The following is an 18,408-nucleotide window of genomic DNA, read 5'->3' on the forward strand; positions in this document are numbered from 1 at the left end:
ATGAAATTGGATTTTATTTCACAGCCAGCAACTTAGTATGGCTGACTTAGCATTTAGCCACTTTAAAGTTTTGGTATTGATGTTAATGATTTGTTCATATATCCTTTCCAATTTTCTAAATAAAGAATATATCATCTTCAGTGGTTGTTTTATTTCTTCCTTTCATGTCCCAATGCATCTTAATGTCTTGTTTTTTTCTTAATGGAACATGAAGGATCTCTAGTCAATAATGAACTGAAACCATGAAAACCAATATCCTCGTACTGCTCTAATAAAAAACTATAATATTTTAGCATTATGTGTAGTTTTTAAAAACAATTTTTAGACACTATTAGCATGTTATAGGAACTCTCTTATAGTTTTATTTTATTAAGCTATTACTAAAATAAGTGTTGACTTTTATCAAATGTCTTTCTTCATTTATTGAAGGATTCTATAGTTTTTCCTCCTTCAGTCTGTTAAAGTGATGAATAATCAATGTTCTCATAGTAAACCAACCTTTAATTCCAGAATCAGTTCACTTTGATCACGATGCAGTTATCTTTTCAGTTCTCACTAGATTGTTTTCCTAATGTTTTGTTTAGAATTTTGCATCTGTGTTAATCAGCAAGGTTGAATATAACTTTCATTTCTCCCTTTGTATAAGATTGGCAAACCCTCCTTTCTTGTATTGTCCTTCTCTGATTTTGGTGTTAACATTACCTTAGCCTCACAAAGTTGAGTTAAACAAAATTCTCTCTTTCTGTTTTAGGAAGTTCAATTTAGTTCTTCCTGCCACCTCCCCCCAACCCTTGAATTAATCTGGTCAGAAGTTCTTTCTTCCGTTAACATTTTTAAAGAACTGTTGGTTTTACCCTCTACCAGACATCGCTTTCTATTTCATTATTAAATGCTTGCATCCTTTATTTCCTTCATTCTGTTTTCTTTGAATTGGTTCTACTACTTTTCTTCTAACTTAGAGGTGTACTTGGAGTCTGTATTTTAGGACTTTCTCATCTCCTACTATAAGCATTTAAGGCTATAAGTTCCCTCTAAGGTTTGCTATTTTGTTCATTTATTTCTGCATAACTAACTACTCCAAATTTAGAAGTTGCCCCATTTAATTTTCTCATGTTTCTGTAGGTTAGAAACTCAGAAAGGGAATAGCAGGAGTATCTGCAGGGATAAGAACCTCCAAGATGGCTTCTTCACTCATGTGTCTTGTGCCTGCAGGAGAGTGGTTTAACTGGGTAGAGGTCAGTTAGGACCTACGGACCTGGGTTCATTGATTCTCCTCTATCCTTTCTCTCTTGTGATATGTCCTCCCTCATGGTTTCTCCATGTGGTCTCTCCAGCAGACTCATAAGGCTAGTTACACGGAGGTATGAGGTTTCGAAGAGCACAAACTCAAAAGCTGCCGAGCAGAGCTGAGACTAAGTGAAGCAAGAGAGGCACTCAGGATTCAAAATGAAGGGAAATATTCACTCTCAGGTTTGTGCAAGTGAGAACCTGAGAATGTGAATGCCCTAAATGGTTTGTTTGTCTCCCCCCAGTGCCAGCCCTGGTGCCAGGCCATCTTAATGCTTGGGCTGTTCAACAGCACAGCACCACTGCCAACACATTCTATTGGGTAAGTCCCAGGCACAGACCAGATTTAAAAGATGTGGCCAAAAGCAGCAGGGAGGATACAAAGAGGTGTGAGGAGTACTAGGAGTGGAAGCTTCCAAAGAATGAATTTCCACATTGGCTTAGCTGCATTAGATTATACTTAACATATGTTTCTTTATTTTCATTCAAATCTTGGTGTATTCTAATTTTCTTTCTATTGCTTTTGACCCATGTTATAACTGCATTTAAAATTTTTCAAATGAAGCTGGGCATGATGGTGCACACCTTGAATACCAGCAGCCCAGGAGGCTAAGGTAGGAGGATCCCAGTTTCAAAACCAGCATCAGCAAAAGTGTGCTAAGAAACTCAGTGAGAGTCTCTAAATAAAATGTCTCTAAATAAAATGCAAAATAGGGCTGGGGATGTGGCTCAGTGTTTGAGTTCCCCTGAGTTCAATCCTCCATACCAGAAAACAAAAAATTTCAAATTATCATTTTGTTACTGATTTCTAACTCCACTGTATTGTGGTCAAAGAATGTGTCATATATGATATTAAGTAGGGAAATTTGTTGAGCCTTTTTTATAGCTCAAGAGATGATCAGTTTTTATACATGTTTCCATGTATAAACAACACCTAACAAGATTTTGTATTCTTCATTTTTCAGTACAATATTCTACATAAGCCTATTAGATCAAGTTCTTTTAATTTTGGTGCTCTGAAAATCTTTTCTATTGCTACTGATTTTTACTACCTTGATATTCTATTTATTAAGAGGTATATATTAAAATCTCCCATTGTGGTGGTGAATATGTAAAGTTCATTTTTTGGTTTTATTATTTTTGTATTGTAAATTTTGGGACTGTGTCATTAAGAAACATAAATTTAAAGTTGTCATAACTCCTCCAGGAATAAAATGTTTTATCATCATATAGAAACTTTCCTTATCTGTAGTGATGCTTTTTTCCCTAAAGTATATTTTTGTCAGTTATTAAAATAGCAGTTCTAAACTGGGCATGGTGTAATCCCAGCAGTTTAGAAGGTTGAGGCAGGAGGATCATGAGTTCAAAGCCAACCTCAGCAATTTATGGAGGCCCCAAGCAACTTATTGAGACTTGTCTCAAAATTAAAAAAAAAAAAAATCAAGAGCTGGGGATGTGGCTCGGTGGTTAAGTGCCAATGGGTTCAATCTCTAGTACTAAAAAAAAAAAAAAAACAGTTCTAGTCCTACTTTTATGAGATCATGGGTTTATGAGTGGCGTATCTTTTTTTCCAAAATTTTTACTTCAAATATGTCTGTGCCTTTATATCATAGGTATTTCTTATAAACAAATTATAAACTTTTTGTTTTGTTTTCAGCCAATCTGCCCACCTTAATCTTTTTTTTTCCTCCCCCAGTACCAGGGATTGAACTCTGGGGCATTCAACCACTGAGCCATATCCCCAGCCCTGTTTTGTATTTTATTTAGAGACAGGTCTCACTGAGTTGCTTAGGACCTCGCTTTTGATGAGGCCGGCTTGTACTTGGGAATTCTCCTGCCTCAGCCTCCTGAGATGCTGAGATTACAGGTCTGTACCACCCTGCCTGGCACCGCTCACCTTAATCTTTAAACTAATGTGTTCTGCCCAAATACACTTATTATGATTACTGACTTGACTTTTTTCTATCTTCTTCTTAAGTAATTTTTTTTTATTGGTCGTTCATAACATTACATAGTTCTTAATACATCATATTACACGGTTTGATTCACGTGGATTATGAACTCCCCCTTTTACCCCGTATACAAATTGCTGTATCACATCAGTTTCCCTTCCATTGATTGACATATTGCCTTTCTAGTGTCTGATGTATTCTGATGTCTGTCCTATTCTCTACTATCCCCCCTCCCCTCCCCTCCCCTCCCCTTTTCTCTCTCTACCCCTTCTACTGTAAATCATTTCTTCCATTTGTATTATCTTGTCTTACCCCTCCTTTCCTCTTGTATGACATTTTGTATATCCCTGAGGATCGCCTTCCATTTCCATGCAATTTCCCTTCTCACTCCCTTTCCCTCCCACCTCTCATCCCTGTTTAATGTAAATCTTCTTCTCAAGCTCTTCGTCCCTACCCTGTCCTTGTTTACTCCCCTTATATCAAAGGAGTCATTTGGTATTTGTTTTTTAAAGATTGACTAGCTTCACTTAGCATAATCTGCTCTAATGCCATCCATTTCCCTCCAAATTCTATGATTTTGTCATTTTTTAATGCAGAATAATACTCCATAGTATATAAATGCCACATTTTTTTTATCCATTCATCTATTGAAGGGCATCTAGGCTGGTTCCACAGTCTTGCTATCGTGAATTGAGCTGCTATGAACATCGATGTAGCAGTGTCCCTGTAGCATGCTCTTGTTAGGGCTTTAGGGAATAGACCGAGAAGGGGAATAGCTGGGTCGAATGGTGGTTCCATTCCCAGCTTTCCGAGAAATCTCCATACTGCTTTCCAAATTGGCTGCACCAATTTGCAGTCCCACCAGCAATGAACAAGAGTGCCCTTTTCCCCACATCCTCTCCAGCACTTACTGTTGTTTGACTTCCTAATGGCTGCCAGTCTTACTGGAGTGAGATGGTATCTTAGGGTAGTTTTGATTTGCATTTCTCTGACTGCTAGCGATGGTGAGCATTTTTTCATGTACGTGTTGATTGATTGTATGTCCTCCTCTGAGAAGTGTCTGTTCAGGTCCTTGGCCCATTTATTGATTGGGTTATTTGTTATCTTATTGTCTAATTTTTTGAGTTCTTTGTATATTCTGGTTATTAGGGCTCTATCTGAAGTGTGTGGAGTAAAGATTTGTTCCCAGGATGTAGGCTCCCTGTTTATCTCTCTTATTGTTTCTTTTGCTGAGAAAAAACTTTTTAGTTTGAGTAAGTCCCATTTGTTGATTCTATTTGTTAACTCTAGCGCTATGGGTGTCCTATTGAGGAATTTGGAGCCCGATCCCACAGCGTGTAGATCATAACCAACTTTTTCTTCTATCAGATGCCGTGTCTCTGATTTAATATCAAGCTCCTTGATCCATTTTGAGTTAACTTTTGTGCACGGCGAGAGATAGGGATTCAGATTCATTTTGGTGCAAATGGATTTCCAGTTTTCCCAGCACCATTTGTTGAAGATGCTATCCTTCCTCCATTGCATGCTTTTAGCCCCTTTATCAAAAATAAGATAGTTGTAGTTTTGTGGATTGGTTACTGTGTCCTCTATTCTGTACCATTGGTCCACCCGCCTGTTTTGGTACCAGTACCATGCTGTTTTTGTTACTATTGCTCTGTAGTATAGTTTGAAGTCTGGTATTGCTATACCACCTGATTCACACTTCCTGCTTAGTATTGTTTTTGCTATTCTGGGTCTTTTATTATTCCATATGAATTTCATGATTCTTTTATCGATTTCTATAAGATATGCTGTTGGGATTTTGATTGGCATTGCATTGAACTTATATAGGACTTTTGGTAATATCGCCATTTTGATGATGTTAGTTCTGCCTATCCATGAGCAGGGTATATTTTTCCATCTTCTAAGGTCTTCTTCTATGTCTTTCTTTAGGGTTCTGTAATTTTCATTGTATAAATCTTTCACCTCTTTTGTTAGGTTGATTCCCAAGTATTTTACTTTTTGGGGGATATTGTGAATGGAGTAGTTGTCCTCATTTCCGTTTCAGAGGATTTGTCGCTCATATACAGGAATGCCTTTGATTTATGCGTGTTGATCTTATATCCTGCCACTTTGCTGAATTCATTTATTAGCTCTAATAGCTTCTTTGTGGACCCTTTTGGGTCTGCTAGGTATAGAATCATATCATCTGCAAATAGTGATAATTTAAGTTCTTCTTTTCCTATTTTTATGCCTTTAATTTCTTTCGTCTGCCTAATTGCTCTGGCCAGTGTTTCGAGGACTATGTTGAACAGAAGTGGCGAGAGAGGGCATCCCTGTCTTGTACCAGATCTTAGAGGGAATGCTTTCAATTTTTCTCCATTCAGAATGATGCTGGCCTGTGGCTTATCATAGATTGCTTTTACAATGTTGAGGTATGATCCAGTTATCCCTAATTTTTCTAGAGTTTTGAACATAAAGGGATGCTGTACTTTGTCGAAAGCTTTTTCTGCATCTATCGAGATGATCATATGGTTCTTGTTTTTAAGTCTATTGATGTGGTGGATAACATTTATTGATTTCCGTATATTGAACCAACCTTGCATACCAGGGATTAATCCTACTTGATCATGGTGTATAATTTTTTTGATATGTATTTGAATCCGATTCGCCAGAATTTTATTGAGGATTTTTGCATCAAGGTTCATTAGAGATATTGGTCTGTAGTTTTCTTTCTTTGAAGTGTCTTTGTCTGGTTTCGGAATCAGGGTGATGTTGGCCTCGTAGAATGAATTTGGAAGTTCTCCCTCTTTTTCTATTTCCTGAAATAGCTTGAAAAGTATTGGTGTTAGTTCCTCTTTAAAGGTTTTGTAAAACTCTGCTGTATACCCATCCGGTCCTGGGCTTTTCTTAGTTGGTAGTCTTTTGATGGTTTCTTCTATTTCCTCTATTGTTATTGGTCTGTTTAGGTTGTCTATATCCTCCTGGCTCAATCTGGGCAGATCATAAGACTCAAGGAATTTATCTATGCCTTCACTATCTTCTATTTTATTGGAGTATAAGGATTCAAAGTACTTTCTTATTATCTTCTGTATTTCTGAAGTGTCTGTTGTGATATTGCCTTTTTCATCCCGTATGCTAGTAATTTGGGTTCTCTCTCTTCTTCTCTTCGTTAGCATGGCTAAGGGTCTGTCAATTTTATTTATTTTTTCAAAGAACCAGCTTTTAGTTTTGTCAATTTTTTCAATTGTTTCTGTTGTTTCAATTTCATTAATTTCAGCTCTGATTTTAATTATTTCTTGCCTTCTACTTCTTTTGCTGTTGTTTTGCTCTTCTTTTTCTAGGATTTTGAGATGAAGTATGAGATCATTTATTTGTTGGTTTTTTCTTTTTTTGAGGAATGAACTCCAAGCAATGAATTTTCCTCTTAGAACTGCTTTCAATGTGTCCCATAGATTCCGATATGTTGTGTCTGTGTTTTCATTTAACTCTAGGAATTTTTTAATTTCCTCCTTGATGTCTTCTAAAACCCATTGATCACTCAGCAACCTATTGTTCATTCTCCAGGTGATGCTTGATTTTTCCTTTCTTCTTTTATCATTGATTTTCAGTTTCATTCCATTATGATCAGACAAGATGCATGGTATTATCTCTACCTCTTTGTATTGTCTAAGAGTTGCCCTGTGACATAGTATATGGTCTATTTTTGAGAAGGTTCCATGTGCTGCTGAGAAAAAAGTGTAGCAACTTGATGTTGGGTGGTATAGTCTATATATGTCAATTAAGTCTAGGTTGTTAATTGTGTTATTGAGTTCTATAGTTTCCTTATTTAACTTTTGTTTGGAAGATCTGTCCAGTGGTGAGAGAGGTGTGTTGAAGTCTCCCATGATTATTGTATGGTGGTCTATTAGACTCTTGAACTTGAGAAGAGTTTGCTTGATAAACACGGCTGCACCATTATTTGGGGCATATATATTTATGATTGTTATGTCTTGTTGGTGTATGGTTCCCTTGAGCAGTATGAAGTGTCCTTCTTTATCCCTTTTGATTAGCTTTGGCTTGAAATCTATTTTATTAGATATGAGTATGGACACTCCTGCTTGTTTCCGTGGTCCATATGAGTGATATGATTTTTCCCAACCTTTCACCTTCAGTCTATGTACATCTTTTCCTATCAAATGCGTCTCCTGTAGACAGCATATTGTTGGGTCTTGTTTTGTGATCCATTCTACTAGCCTGTGTCTCTTAATTGGTGAGTTTAAGCCATTAACATTTAGGGTTATTATTGAGATATGGTTTGTTCTTCTATCCATATTTGTTTATTGATGTTACTATACCTGATTTGTTATCCTCTTTGACTACTTTCCCCCCTTTACTGTCCTACCTCCCATTGTTGGTTATCAATGTTATTTTCCATTTCCTCTTCCTGTAATGTTTTGCCAAGGATTTTTTGAAGAGATGGTTTTCTAGCTGCGAATTCTTTTAACTTTTGTTTATCGTGGAAGGTTTTCATTTCATCTTCTAATCTGAAGCTTAATTTCGCCGGATACATGATTCTTGGTTGGAATCCATTTTCTTTAAGCGTTTGAAATATGTTATTCCAGGATCTTCTAGCTTTTAGAGTCTGTGTTGAGAGATCAGCTGTTATCCTGATTGGTTTACCCCTAAATGTAATCTGCTTCCTTTCCCTTGTAGCTTTTAAAATTCTCTCCTTATTCTGTATGTTGGACATCTTCATTATAATGTGTCTAGGTGTGGATCTCTTATGATTTTGCACATTCGGCGTCCTGTAGGCTTCTAGGATTTGGGATTCTGTCTCATTCTTCAAGTCTGGGAAGTTTTCTTGTATTATTTCACTGAATAGATTGCTTAATCCTTTGGTTTGGAGCTCTGTGCCTTCCTGTATCCCAATGACTCTTAAGTTTGGTCTTTTGATATTATCCCATAGTTCTTGAATGTTCTGCTCATGGTTTCTTAGTAGACTTGCTGAGCTATCTATGTTCTTTTCAAGTTGAAATATTCTGTCTTCATTGTCTGATGTTCTATCTTCTAAGTGATCAACTCTGCTGGTAGTATTCTCAATTGAGTTTTTAAGTTGGTTTATTGATTCCTGCATCTCTAGTATTTCTATTTGTTTGTTTTTTATTACCTCTATCTCCCTGTGAAATTGATCTTTTATTTCCTGGATTTGTTTGTCAATATGATCTTTCATTGTCTGATTTTGCTGTCTCATGTCTTCCTTGAGACTCCAGATCATCTGAAGCATGTATGTCCTGAGCTCTCTATCTGACATTCCATCTGTTGCAGCTATTACCTCTTCTAAAGTTGAGTTGACCTGCATTGCCTGTGGTCCTTTCTTTCCTTGTCGTTTCATACTGCTGGCGTTTCTTTCTGCTTAGTGAAATTGTTGTGTCTTTGATATTTTCCCCCTCTATTTAATTATATTGCTCTTGTATAGTTGAAAAGTCACCCTTTCAGGGCAGGTAGTGGCTGTGATCCTCCTCCAATTAGTGTGATACTGGGGAGGAGAGATATTAGAAGGGGAGGGAAGAAGTCACTAAAGAGAATGAGTGTAGGCAGGTAGAATTCAAGGAAGGTGGAATAGGAAAATTGAAAGAAGTGAGAAGACAAAAGAAAAAAAAAGTGAAAAGAAAGAAAGAAGAAACGAAAAAAAATAAAAATTTAAAACCAACAAAAAAAAAAAGAAAAAAAGAAAAAATTTTATAATGATAGTAAAAAAATGGAAATTAAAGTTTAAAAAATAATAGTAATACTAATAAAATAAAAAGAATTTAAAAAAATTGAAACCATTAATAGGAACGTTAAAGAACAACAACTACATCAACAACAAAAAGTGAAAATAAAATAAAAAAAAATACTAATAATAATCATTAAAAAAAATAATAATAATAAATGCAGTCATATAGCTCGATTAACTTCTCATCCAGTTGGTGGAGCTATGCCCACTGGGCCAGGCTTTTCTTCTTGATAGGTGGGAACCAATCACTGTGCCTCAGCTCTTCTTCCCAGACTGTGTGGGTCTCTAATCCTGAGTGCCTAGGGCCTTCTCTTGTGGTTCCTCAAGCCAGGCCCCGCTCACCTGTGACACTCACCACAATACTGACTACACGCCAGGTCTGCTGCTCCTGGGAGCCCTGTTTTCATGGGTGCCTGGGCACACCCTTTCTGTTTGCCTCCCTCAGACCCTAAGTTTGTAGGGCTTGGGGCTGAGGGCCCCCAGCGAATTTATTTGCCCTCAGGTAGCAGCAACTCCCCTGATAGCTGGTGCAAGGGACCTGTTGTCAGCACTGGTGATAGCAATAGCTGGGAGTCCTGCACCGCTAGTCCTGCGTCACTCCTGATTCCCTGGGTCTGGCTGTGGTGCTCAGTTGGCTTTTACCTCTTTGAGTTCAGGCGGGCCGACTAGTTATTTCAGTGGGATCATTAGTGTTGAGTCCATGAAGCAGGCGAACCTGAGCTAGAATGCAGCCAATTCGGGCTCGGTGTGTTCTGAGAAGGCTAGACCGTTCGCCCGGGGTCCACTTCAGCTCAACCGTGCCTAGTGGTCCTGAGCGAACAGTATTTTGACAGTTTCCTTCTCCCTATGCCCGTGCAGCTGAAGGGGTTAGAGACTTGATCTCTCCGCGTCCTGAAGGGGTTAGAGACTTGATCTCTCCGCGTCCGCCGCCATGTTGGATCATTTAGGTTTTAAATTGTCACTCATCTTATCAGCTGTTCCATTTTACTCGGTTAAGAGTCTGTTCTAAGGTGCTCCGCGGAAAGCGGTGGCGGCAGCGGAGGTGGCTGCAGCGGCGGCGGCGGCGGCGGTGGCGGCAAAGCTGTGGCCTTCGGGACCCCCGTGGAGGGGGTGCGGGCTGGGGGAGGGGAGGCAGCGCCTCGGGGCCCGCGCGGGCTGGGTACTGGGCACGTGAGAGAGCGGGTGGGGTGGGGGAAAGAGATTGAGATCTAGATTTAGGGAGTGAGCGTGGGAGGAGAGATGGCGGGGGAGAAGCGAAGCGGAGAGGCGGAGAGGGGAGTGAGAAGGGGCCCAGGGAGCCCGGCAGCTCGGGGGCTGCAGCCTTACTGCTCGTGCTGAAGTCGTGGCGGATTCACTCCATCTAGGCCCTTTTCTTGACACGGTGCTGAATCCTTGTCGACAGATGTCCTTTGATGATCTTTACTTCTTCTTTTAAGAAGCAGCAACATACGCTGCGGCGGCGGTGGCGCGGAGCACAGAGCGGCTCACTCATTCCCCGCCGCCATCTTCCTTCTTAAGTAATTTTAACATGTCCTACATTTTGTTTCTCTGTTCTTCTTCCTTTTTTGCCTTCTTTTAGATTCAGGGCATATTTTAAGTTTCTCATTCCATTTTCCCCTCTATAAATCAGAAATTATAATCTCTGTGCCTATTCTTTTAATGACTATCCTAACCACATTAACATACTATGCATTCCCCAAAATCTTTACCTTTTATTTCAGTTACCAATTGATGTATAATAAATAATTTATTATTATCTTTTGTGGTTCTGTGGGTCAATAGAGTTCAACTGAGCTGTTTTTGCCTGGAGTCTCTCATGTGATTGCAATCAAATGGTGGCTGTGGCTGAGAACATTATAAAGATTCCATGTCTAAAAAGACCTGCTCACATGGTCACATGGCGGACAGTTGATGGTGGCTGTTGGCTGGGAGCTCAGCTGAGGTTGTCCAATGACCACCTGCTTGTAGTCATGTGATTCAAACTTTTATCAGTTATGGCAATTGGGTCCTGGAAGACAGTGTTCTAGGCAACCAAATGGAAGTTGCAAGACTTGGTGTGACTTAATGTCAAAGAGTCACTATTTCTATTGGCTACATAGGGCCAGCCCTGAGTAAGAATCCAAGTGTGAGAGGGAATAAAATAAGGCCATAAATGCCAGGATACATGGTTTGGAAGGGAAGGGGAGCATCTCTGCATTCTATCTACCATACCCTCCTCTTGAATACAAATTTAAGAATGTTTTCATTCTAGTTATGTTCCTCCCAAGCTACATGCAGTTTTTGTCTTGCATTTTAGTTTTATTGTATTATTTGTATCTCATAAGCTTGTCAATATTATATTATTGTTTTATGTCATGTTTCTTATATTTACCCACGTATTTGCTCACATTTTTGCTTACATTCCTTCTCTGTCTTGGCTTTCCAGCTAAGACATTCTTTCTTTTCTGTAAAGCATATTCTTTATCAGGGTCTACTGGTAAACTGTCTCAGTTTTTGTTTGTCTGAAAAATACATTAATTTACCCGTAGGTCTTGAAAAATTTGTTTCACGGTATACAATTCTAAGTTTGTTATTTCTCTCCAATACTTAAGATATTCTACTATTTTCTGGCAACCATTGCTGCTTGTGACAGTCTGTTATGGTTTAAATAGAAAGTATACCTGAAAAATTCAGGTGTGAGATAATGCAGAAATGTTCAGAGGTAAAATGATTGGATTGTGAGAGTTATAATCTAATCAGTGGATTAGCACATTGATATGGATTAACTGGTGGGTAACTGGGCAGGTAGGGTGTGACTTTGGGGTTAATATTTTGTCCCTAATGAGCAAAACTTCTCTGCTTCCTGGCAGCCCATCCTAAGCTGCTTTCTCTGCTTCACCTCAAGCCCACAGCAATGGAGTCAGCTAACCATGGACTGAACCTTTGAAGCCATAAGTCAAAATAAACTTTTCCTTGTCTAAATTGTGCTTGTCAGGTCTTTTGGTCACAGTGACATAAAGCTAACTAAAACATAGCCTAATCTTTATTTCCTTACAGATAATTTGTCTTTTCTCTTTAATTATTTTTCAGATTGTTTTTAGCTTTGGTGTTCTGCTGTTTTATTCTAAGTGTTTAATTGTGGATTTCTCTGTGATTAGGATTTGTTGAGTTTTCTGGATCTAAGAATTAGTACTTTTCAACAATTCTGGAAAATTCCCAAATACTGAATGTTTAGCTTCCTATTAGCTCCTTCTAATATGTTCAGTGTTTTGCTCATACTTTATTCTTTATCATTTTGTGTTGGATTATGGATGATTTGTTGGTACTGATCCTCTAACTCACTACTTTTTTATTTAACAGCATCTACGATGATGCTTCAATTTATCTACTATGATTTTCATTTCACCTATATTTTCATTTCTAATTGGCCTCTTTGACTTTTGTGCAAACCTAATTATTCATTTATATGGTCTTTTTATACCTTAAACATTATTAAAATTACATTTCATTTAAGACAAAGTAAATACAATTATATTTTCTCTCAATATCTGAAATCTTTGAGAATCTGATTCTCCTGTGTAATTTTGTTGTTGTTTCTCACTAATAGTGCATGCTTCTTTATGATTTGTTATTTTTGATTATGAATCTGTACTTCTTGGAACTTTATCTGTGGGTATCATTTGAAGACTGAGCTGAAGCTTTAACCCTTCAGATCTGATCTGCATTTATTTCAAACAATCTCCTGGATATACTAGTATCATTTGGCGATTTTTTTATTAAATCCCCTACTTGAAGGTTTTTTTTTGAGGGGGGCTACAGAGATAATTAACATGGATCTCAAATCAACATCTGCTTATAAATTCTCAGGGGAGACTTTATCTTCCCTCCATTCCATGTTGCAATTGAAACTGTCTAGCTTTTTTCCTGTAGTGCATTTATATCTTGTCTATCTTTACATCAAATATCCTGGTTTTATTCAAAAGAATCTCATACTTCCTTCCTTAGGTGGAGGGACTAATTATCTTCTGTTCTTTGCAAAGGTATGAGAAGAAAATTCTTCAATTTCTAGAACGTGGCAAAAAGTCTCAAGGAGAAAGCTAGTACTGATTCCTGCTTATTATGTTAAGTATTTGATTCTAATTTGAAAATGTTCTCTGCACAGTCCTTAACTTTTGTGTTTGTATATGTACATATCAATATTTCAGTTGTTTCCATAGAGTGGATATCATGAAGGTATTTAGTTAACCATAATGCCAACAAATGAAATTACTTCATTGGTATAGGTATGTATGTGTATATGTGTGTGGGAATCATAAACCATAAATTTTAATGTCCTAGGCTGGCTTTATTTTACACATTTCAATTGTATTTGATATAAAGCCTTATGAAATCCAAAATATTAGGCTATCCTATATTTTCAATAAAAATAATGATGAACAAAGGATTTTTATATTCTAGCAAACACACAAAGTCTATGAATAAAACAGGGATAAAAAATGACCTTTTAAGAAAAACATGTTCATATTTCAAAATTTAGGAGCAAATGCAGGCATGGCCTCTAATGTATAGTTGGTGTCGGGCAGGCCTCTCATTCTCATCTATAAATTGAACACCAAAGTAGGTACCTCAAAGAAATATCAGAAAGATCCAGTAAGATAATGTTGACAAAGCACAGAGCCCAGAATAAAATGAAATCTCAAAAGCTGGCAGCTGATATTATCAACTTGCCCCAACTGACTCTCCTAGTGAGCAGGACTATAGGATTTGAACTCAAGTGTGCTTTAACCCAAAGACCTCGAGCCTTTTCAATCACAGTTTGCTAGAGAACACACAGACTGGCTGTTCCCAGAGATTTCTTGCTACACATTTTTTACTGTGCAGTGAGCTGCCCATTTCCTTACTGTAAGTTCCATCAAGACAAAGGAGTGGGAGAGATCCCTTTCTGGCATAAAATTCCTGAGATAAAATTGATAAACATTCTTAACTTACTTATTAGTCATGTACTTACAGAAGATAGATGATATTAAGCTTCCCAAACAGCCTCTGGGTAAATTTTCTAATGAGTTTTTTGATACAATAAATATCCTGCGATTCTGTTCTTCGGCAATGAACCACTTCCACCTTTCCTCGGGGAGAAGTGAGTATGGACATTTTTTTATCCTGTCCCCGATAGAGAGAGAAAACAATCCACTGTTAGTCTGAAATGACAAACTAGTTTGGTTACAGTACTCACATAATCAGACAATTTGATTTCTATATGGCCAGAGCAAACTTAGTATGGAAACACAGGTGTGCCACATTTTGTCCTGAGCATTGTCTGTGGTGACTGTCACCACAAACAAGCTAAAATGTTTTGACACTAAGAATGAAGTTTTTAAGGATTGGCCTGTCTAGAAATCTCTATAACTGTGTTATTTGTTTCCAATGGTTTTAAGATATTCTAACCCTAGGAAGAAAAACATTGAAAGGACTTATATATTGATCAGTACCCTCTTATATTTAATAAGCCATCATAGCATGTGGTCAAGAGATATATGGGGTAGGAAAGATGGTGGAATGAGATGGACATCATTACCCTAGGTACACCTATGACTGCACATACAACGCTACATCATGTACAACCAGAGAAATGAAAAGTTGTGCTGCAACTGTGTACAATGAATCAAAATGCATTCTTCTGTCACATATACCTAATTAAAATAAATTTTTAAAAAGAGTTATGTGGGAAATATTGACATCTGTTGACCAAGTTCCAGATAGAGTTCCCCAACATGGAGCCTTTAAGGACAGTAATCTTAAGAGATACACAGAGACAAAAAAGTTCTGTGGTCAAATGAGTGTGGGAAATGCTGCTTGCAATAGTATTCTTGAGAGGTCATCATGCTCATGGCTAGTCCATGTGTTAAAGGATTGGTTTCTAGCCTGTAGTGCCATTGGGAAGTGCTTGAAATCTTCAGGAGATGAGACATAGTTTTAGGCAGTGAACTCAATAGGCGCATGCCCTTGAAAGGAATATTGGGATCCTGTCCCCTTCCTGTGTTTCTCTGCTTCCTAGCCACCATGAGGTGAATAAACCTCCTCCATCATATGGTCCTACCATACGTACTGTGCTGCCACAGGCCCAAAGCAATGGGGTCAAGTTATTGTAGACTGAAATCTCTGAAAACATGAGTCAAAATAAACCTTTCCTCCTTAAAGTTGATTATCTCAGGTATTTTGTCAGTGATGGAAAGTCAACTAACACACCCATTAAATGCTTTGATATGTTCCTGAATAATGTAATCTGTTTACTTTTTATAAGCCAGCATTTCCCACATAGTCTCTGAGCAGACTCTCTTATATAGAGAATCTAAGTTCCAGTTAGACACTTTGAGAAATGCTGCTAACAGGAACAAAAGGTCATAAAATGGTTTCAATTTCTCAATATGTCTGTCTCTCTTTAACATTCCTCTTACCTCCTTCCCTAACTAAGGAAAACTGATTTATTATACACTAACCAGTGGACTTAAAATAGAACAATATGGAACATTCCCTACTCCCTGGAAGGCTGCTTCAGGGCAACTCCCAGTCAATACCCGCTCCAAAGATAACTACCAATCTGACTTCTTCGATCACAAAGATGATCTTTTGCTAAATTTTGAACATCATATAAATGGAATTATATATGTGTATATATTATATATATGTTACATGTTATATATTATATATGGTTTTTCTCATAAAACATACTGTATCATTTGACCTTTTTTTTTGTTGTTACTATACACCAAAGAACTTGAGTGCTACAGAGGCTTGAAAGAGTACTGGACTGAGCTCCTCCTTCATCAGATAAGAAAACTAAGACCCAGGAACTGAAGTGACTTGCCCCAGGATATATGTGCTTGTTCACACACAGAACCCTGGGCATTTCTTCCCAGCACAGCCTACCACTCCCCTCTTGTGCTTTGTGGGTAAATGGTCCCTTTGTTTTCACTGTCCTATTATATTCAGATTAAACTGCTGCTTGACCACTCACAAACCTTTAGACATCAAACATGCTGGATGTGAGGGGATATAGAGGGGAACCTGGGAAGACAGCAGGGTGGCAGCAGGAATTGTTGTCCAGTAGCCTTTACCACCCTCAACTTCACAGGCTTATGAAGGGGGTTTGTCAGTACCCATAAAGAAAACCCAGCTCTTGGGGACAGCCCCCATTCCCCCAGAGCTCACAAACACTGAGAAAGGGTCCAAATTACCAATTTATTCATTTCTTAGTAACTTCCCATTTTATAATGAGAAAATTAACAGCTGCACAGTCTAGATGTCTCTGTAGCCCAGGCAGAGTTATACGAACTAAATACAAACCTGATTTCTTTGACTTTGATAAAACAGGGCACACAAGATTTATTCTGTGTGCTTTGTGGCCACTGTCATGTAGTCTTGATGTCAGGCGACTGCACCAAATTAGGGAACTCATGCCATCCTCAACACCAGCCAGGCATTGTCTTACATAAGCATGGGTTGATAATGACAGATCATCATTTTGCAAAGGAAGACAATCTTGGTATTTATGAAACATCTCCAAAACTTGAAATATTAGCTCAGTCTTTTTCATACTCAGCAGATAAAAAATAAAGATTTCTTTATGCTGTGGCAAGGCCACTCAAGAACTCTCTTTTTTTTAGATCAAATATAGGGAAAGCCCAGCTACTGAAGGTGGCTTTCAGAGGAGTGGCTTGGGGCTGTAGTGAAGAGCTTAGGCTGCAGAACCAGAGTATCAGGGATGATAGTGTCTATCACTTCTTAGCTGTGTGACTTTGGGCAAGTTACTTAAACTCTATGTGCTTCAGCTTACCATCTATAAATCACAGATAATATACATACCTCAAAGAGATTTATGAATTACTTATGATATGCAAAAGAGTGAACTCAGTGTGTGGCCTGTAGTTAAACACTCAAGTACTTACTAGCTATCATGACTAACATCACTATCTAGTATGGACATTCTCAGGATCTGAAATAGTGGACATCAAGAAGCTGCTCACAGCTCCTGAAGCCTGAGAGGGTCATCATCCACTATGAAGATGTCAAGTCAAGAAAATCAAAGGTGAGACAATTTACTTGGGTGGACATTGTTAACCATAGGACCCTTTGTGATTAATACATTCTTTCCTAGAAAAAGTAACATACCAGGTTGTAGTCAAGTTTTGATGACCTGATAGTATTTCCTTTCTAAGATGGCTTTACATAAGCCAGTGGCAATATAAACTGATTTTATACTCTGAAGATTGTTCTTAACATTTAATTTCAAAATGAATTTTTAATTACATGAGCAATTCATTAGTATCTCATCATTTTGGAAAGCATGAACTTTATATAAGGAGCTCAATTCTGCCTTTTTTTTTTTTTAGTTGTAGTTGGACACAATACCTTTATTTTATTTATTTATTTTTTTATGTGGTGCTGAGGATCGAATCCAGGGTATGTGCAAGCGCTCTACCCCTGAGCCACAACCCCAGCCCCTCAATTCTGCTTTTTACTGTGACAAAAACATGCACAACATAAATTTACTATTTTTTTTAAATATTTATTTTAGTTATTGGAGGACACAACATCGTTGTTTGTATGTGGTGCTGAGGATCGAACCCGGGCCGCATGCATGCCAGGCGAGCGCGCTACCGCTTGAGCCACATCCCCAGCCCCATAAATTTACTATTTTAACCATTTTAAAATGTATATTTTAGTGGCTTTAGGTACATTTGCATAGTTGAACAACCACCACTACTATTCACATCCAGAAATTTTTAATATGAAACTTATTTTGAGACTCTTTTCCCACTACCCTCTTTTTTGATGAGATATGTGTAATTTCAGAATTTTCTGGTTTTTTTAAATTTGTTCTAATTAGTTATACATGACAATAGACTGCATTTAGGTTCATTGTACACAAATGGAGCATAGCTTTTCTTTTCGCTGATAGTGTATGATGTAGAGTTGCACCATATGTGCAGTCATACATGTACCTAGAGTAATGATGTCCATCTCATTCCACCATTTTTCCTACCCCCATGTCCCTTCTCTTCCCCGTCCTCCCCTTTGCCCAGTCAAAGTTCCTCCATTCTTCCCATGCCCCCCCCACAATTTTCAGTTTTATGAGCTCAAACATTGACTTCATGCTAGGGTGGGCATGATAGCTCATCTGAGAGAGATAATCACTGAAGGGTGTCTTACCTCAAGGTGTTTCTCACTCCAAATTTGATAGAAGCATTAGAAGTACTAGAATAATAGTCTTGTTTCAAAGGAGGTGATCACAACCTTACTAACTACTATATGAATGATTAAATACTCAATTATATTTTCCATAATCCTTGTGATTGTGAAATTTGGTGATTGCTATGAAGAATAAAGTCTAGACACCTGTTAAAATTATCCATAAATATTATCACTTTTGGTTTTGGTTTTAACTTAAAAGCA

At 37.9% G+C, this 18,408-nt stretch overlaps 1 protein-coding gene across 1 annotated transcript in view; it reads right to left on the reverse strand.

Annotated features, from left to right (window-relative positions):
- Cfap61 (cilia and flagella associated protein 61) overlaps positions 1-18,408 on the reverse strand; it is a 262,491-nt gene that overhangs the window by 242,438 nt on the left and 1,645 nt on the right. The window contains exon 2 of the mRNA XM_026400722.2: positions 13,964-14,115. Coding sequence (XP_026256507.2) covers positions 13,964-14,106 — 143 coding nt within the window. The 5' untranslated portion in view covers positions 14,107-14,115. The remainder of the gene's footprint in view (positions 1-13,963; positions 14,116-18,408) is intronic.

The sequence above is a fragment of the Urocitellus parryii genome, chromosome 6 (genome assembly GCF_045843805.1).
Source record: "Urocitellus parryii isolate mUroPar1 chromosome 6, mUroPar1.hap1, whole genome shotgun sequence".
Classification (NCBI taxonomy): Eukaryota; Metazoa; Chordata; class Mammalia; order Rodentia; family Sciuridae; genus Urocitellus; species Urocitellus parryii.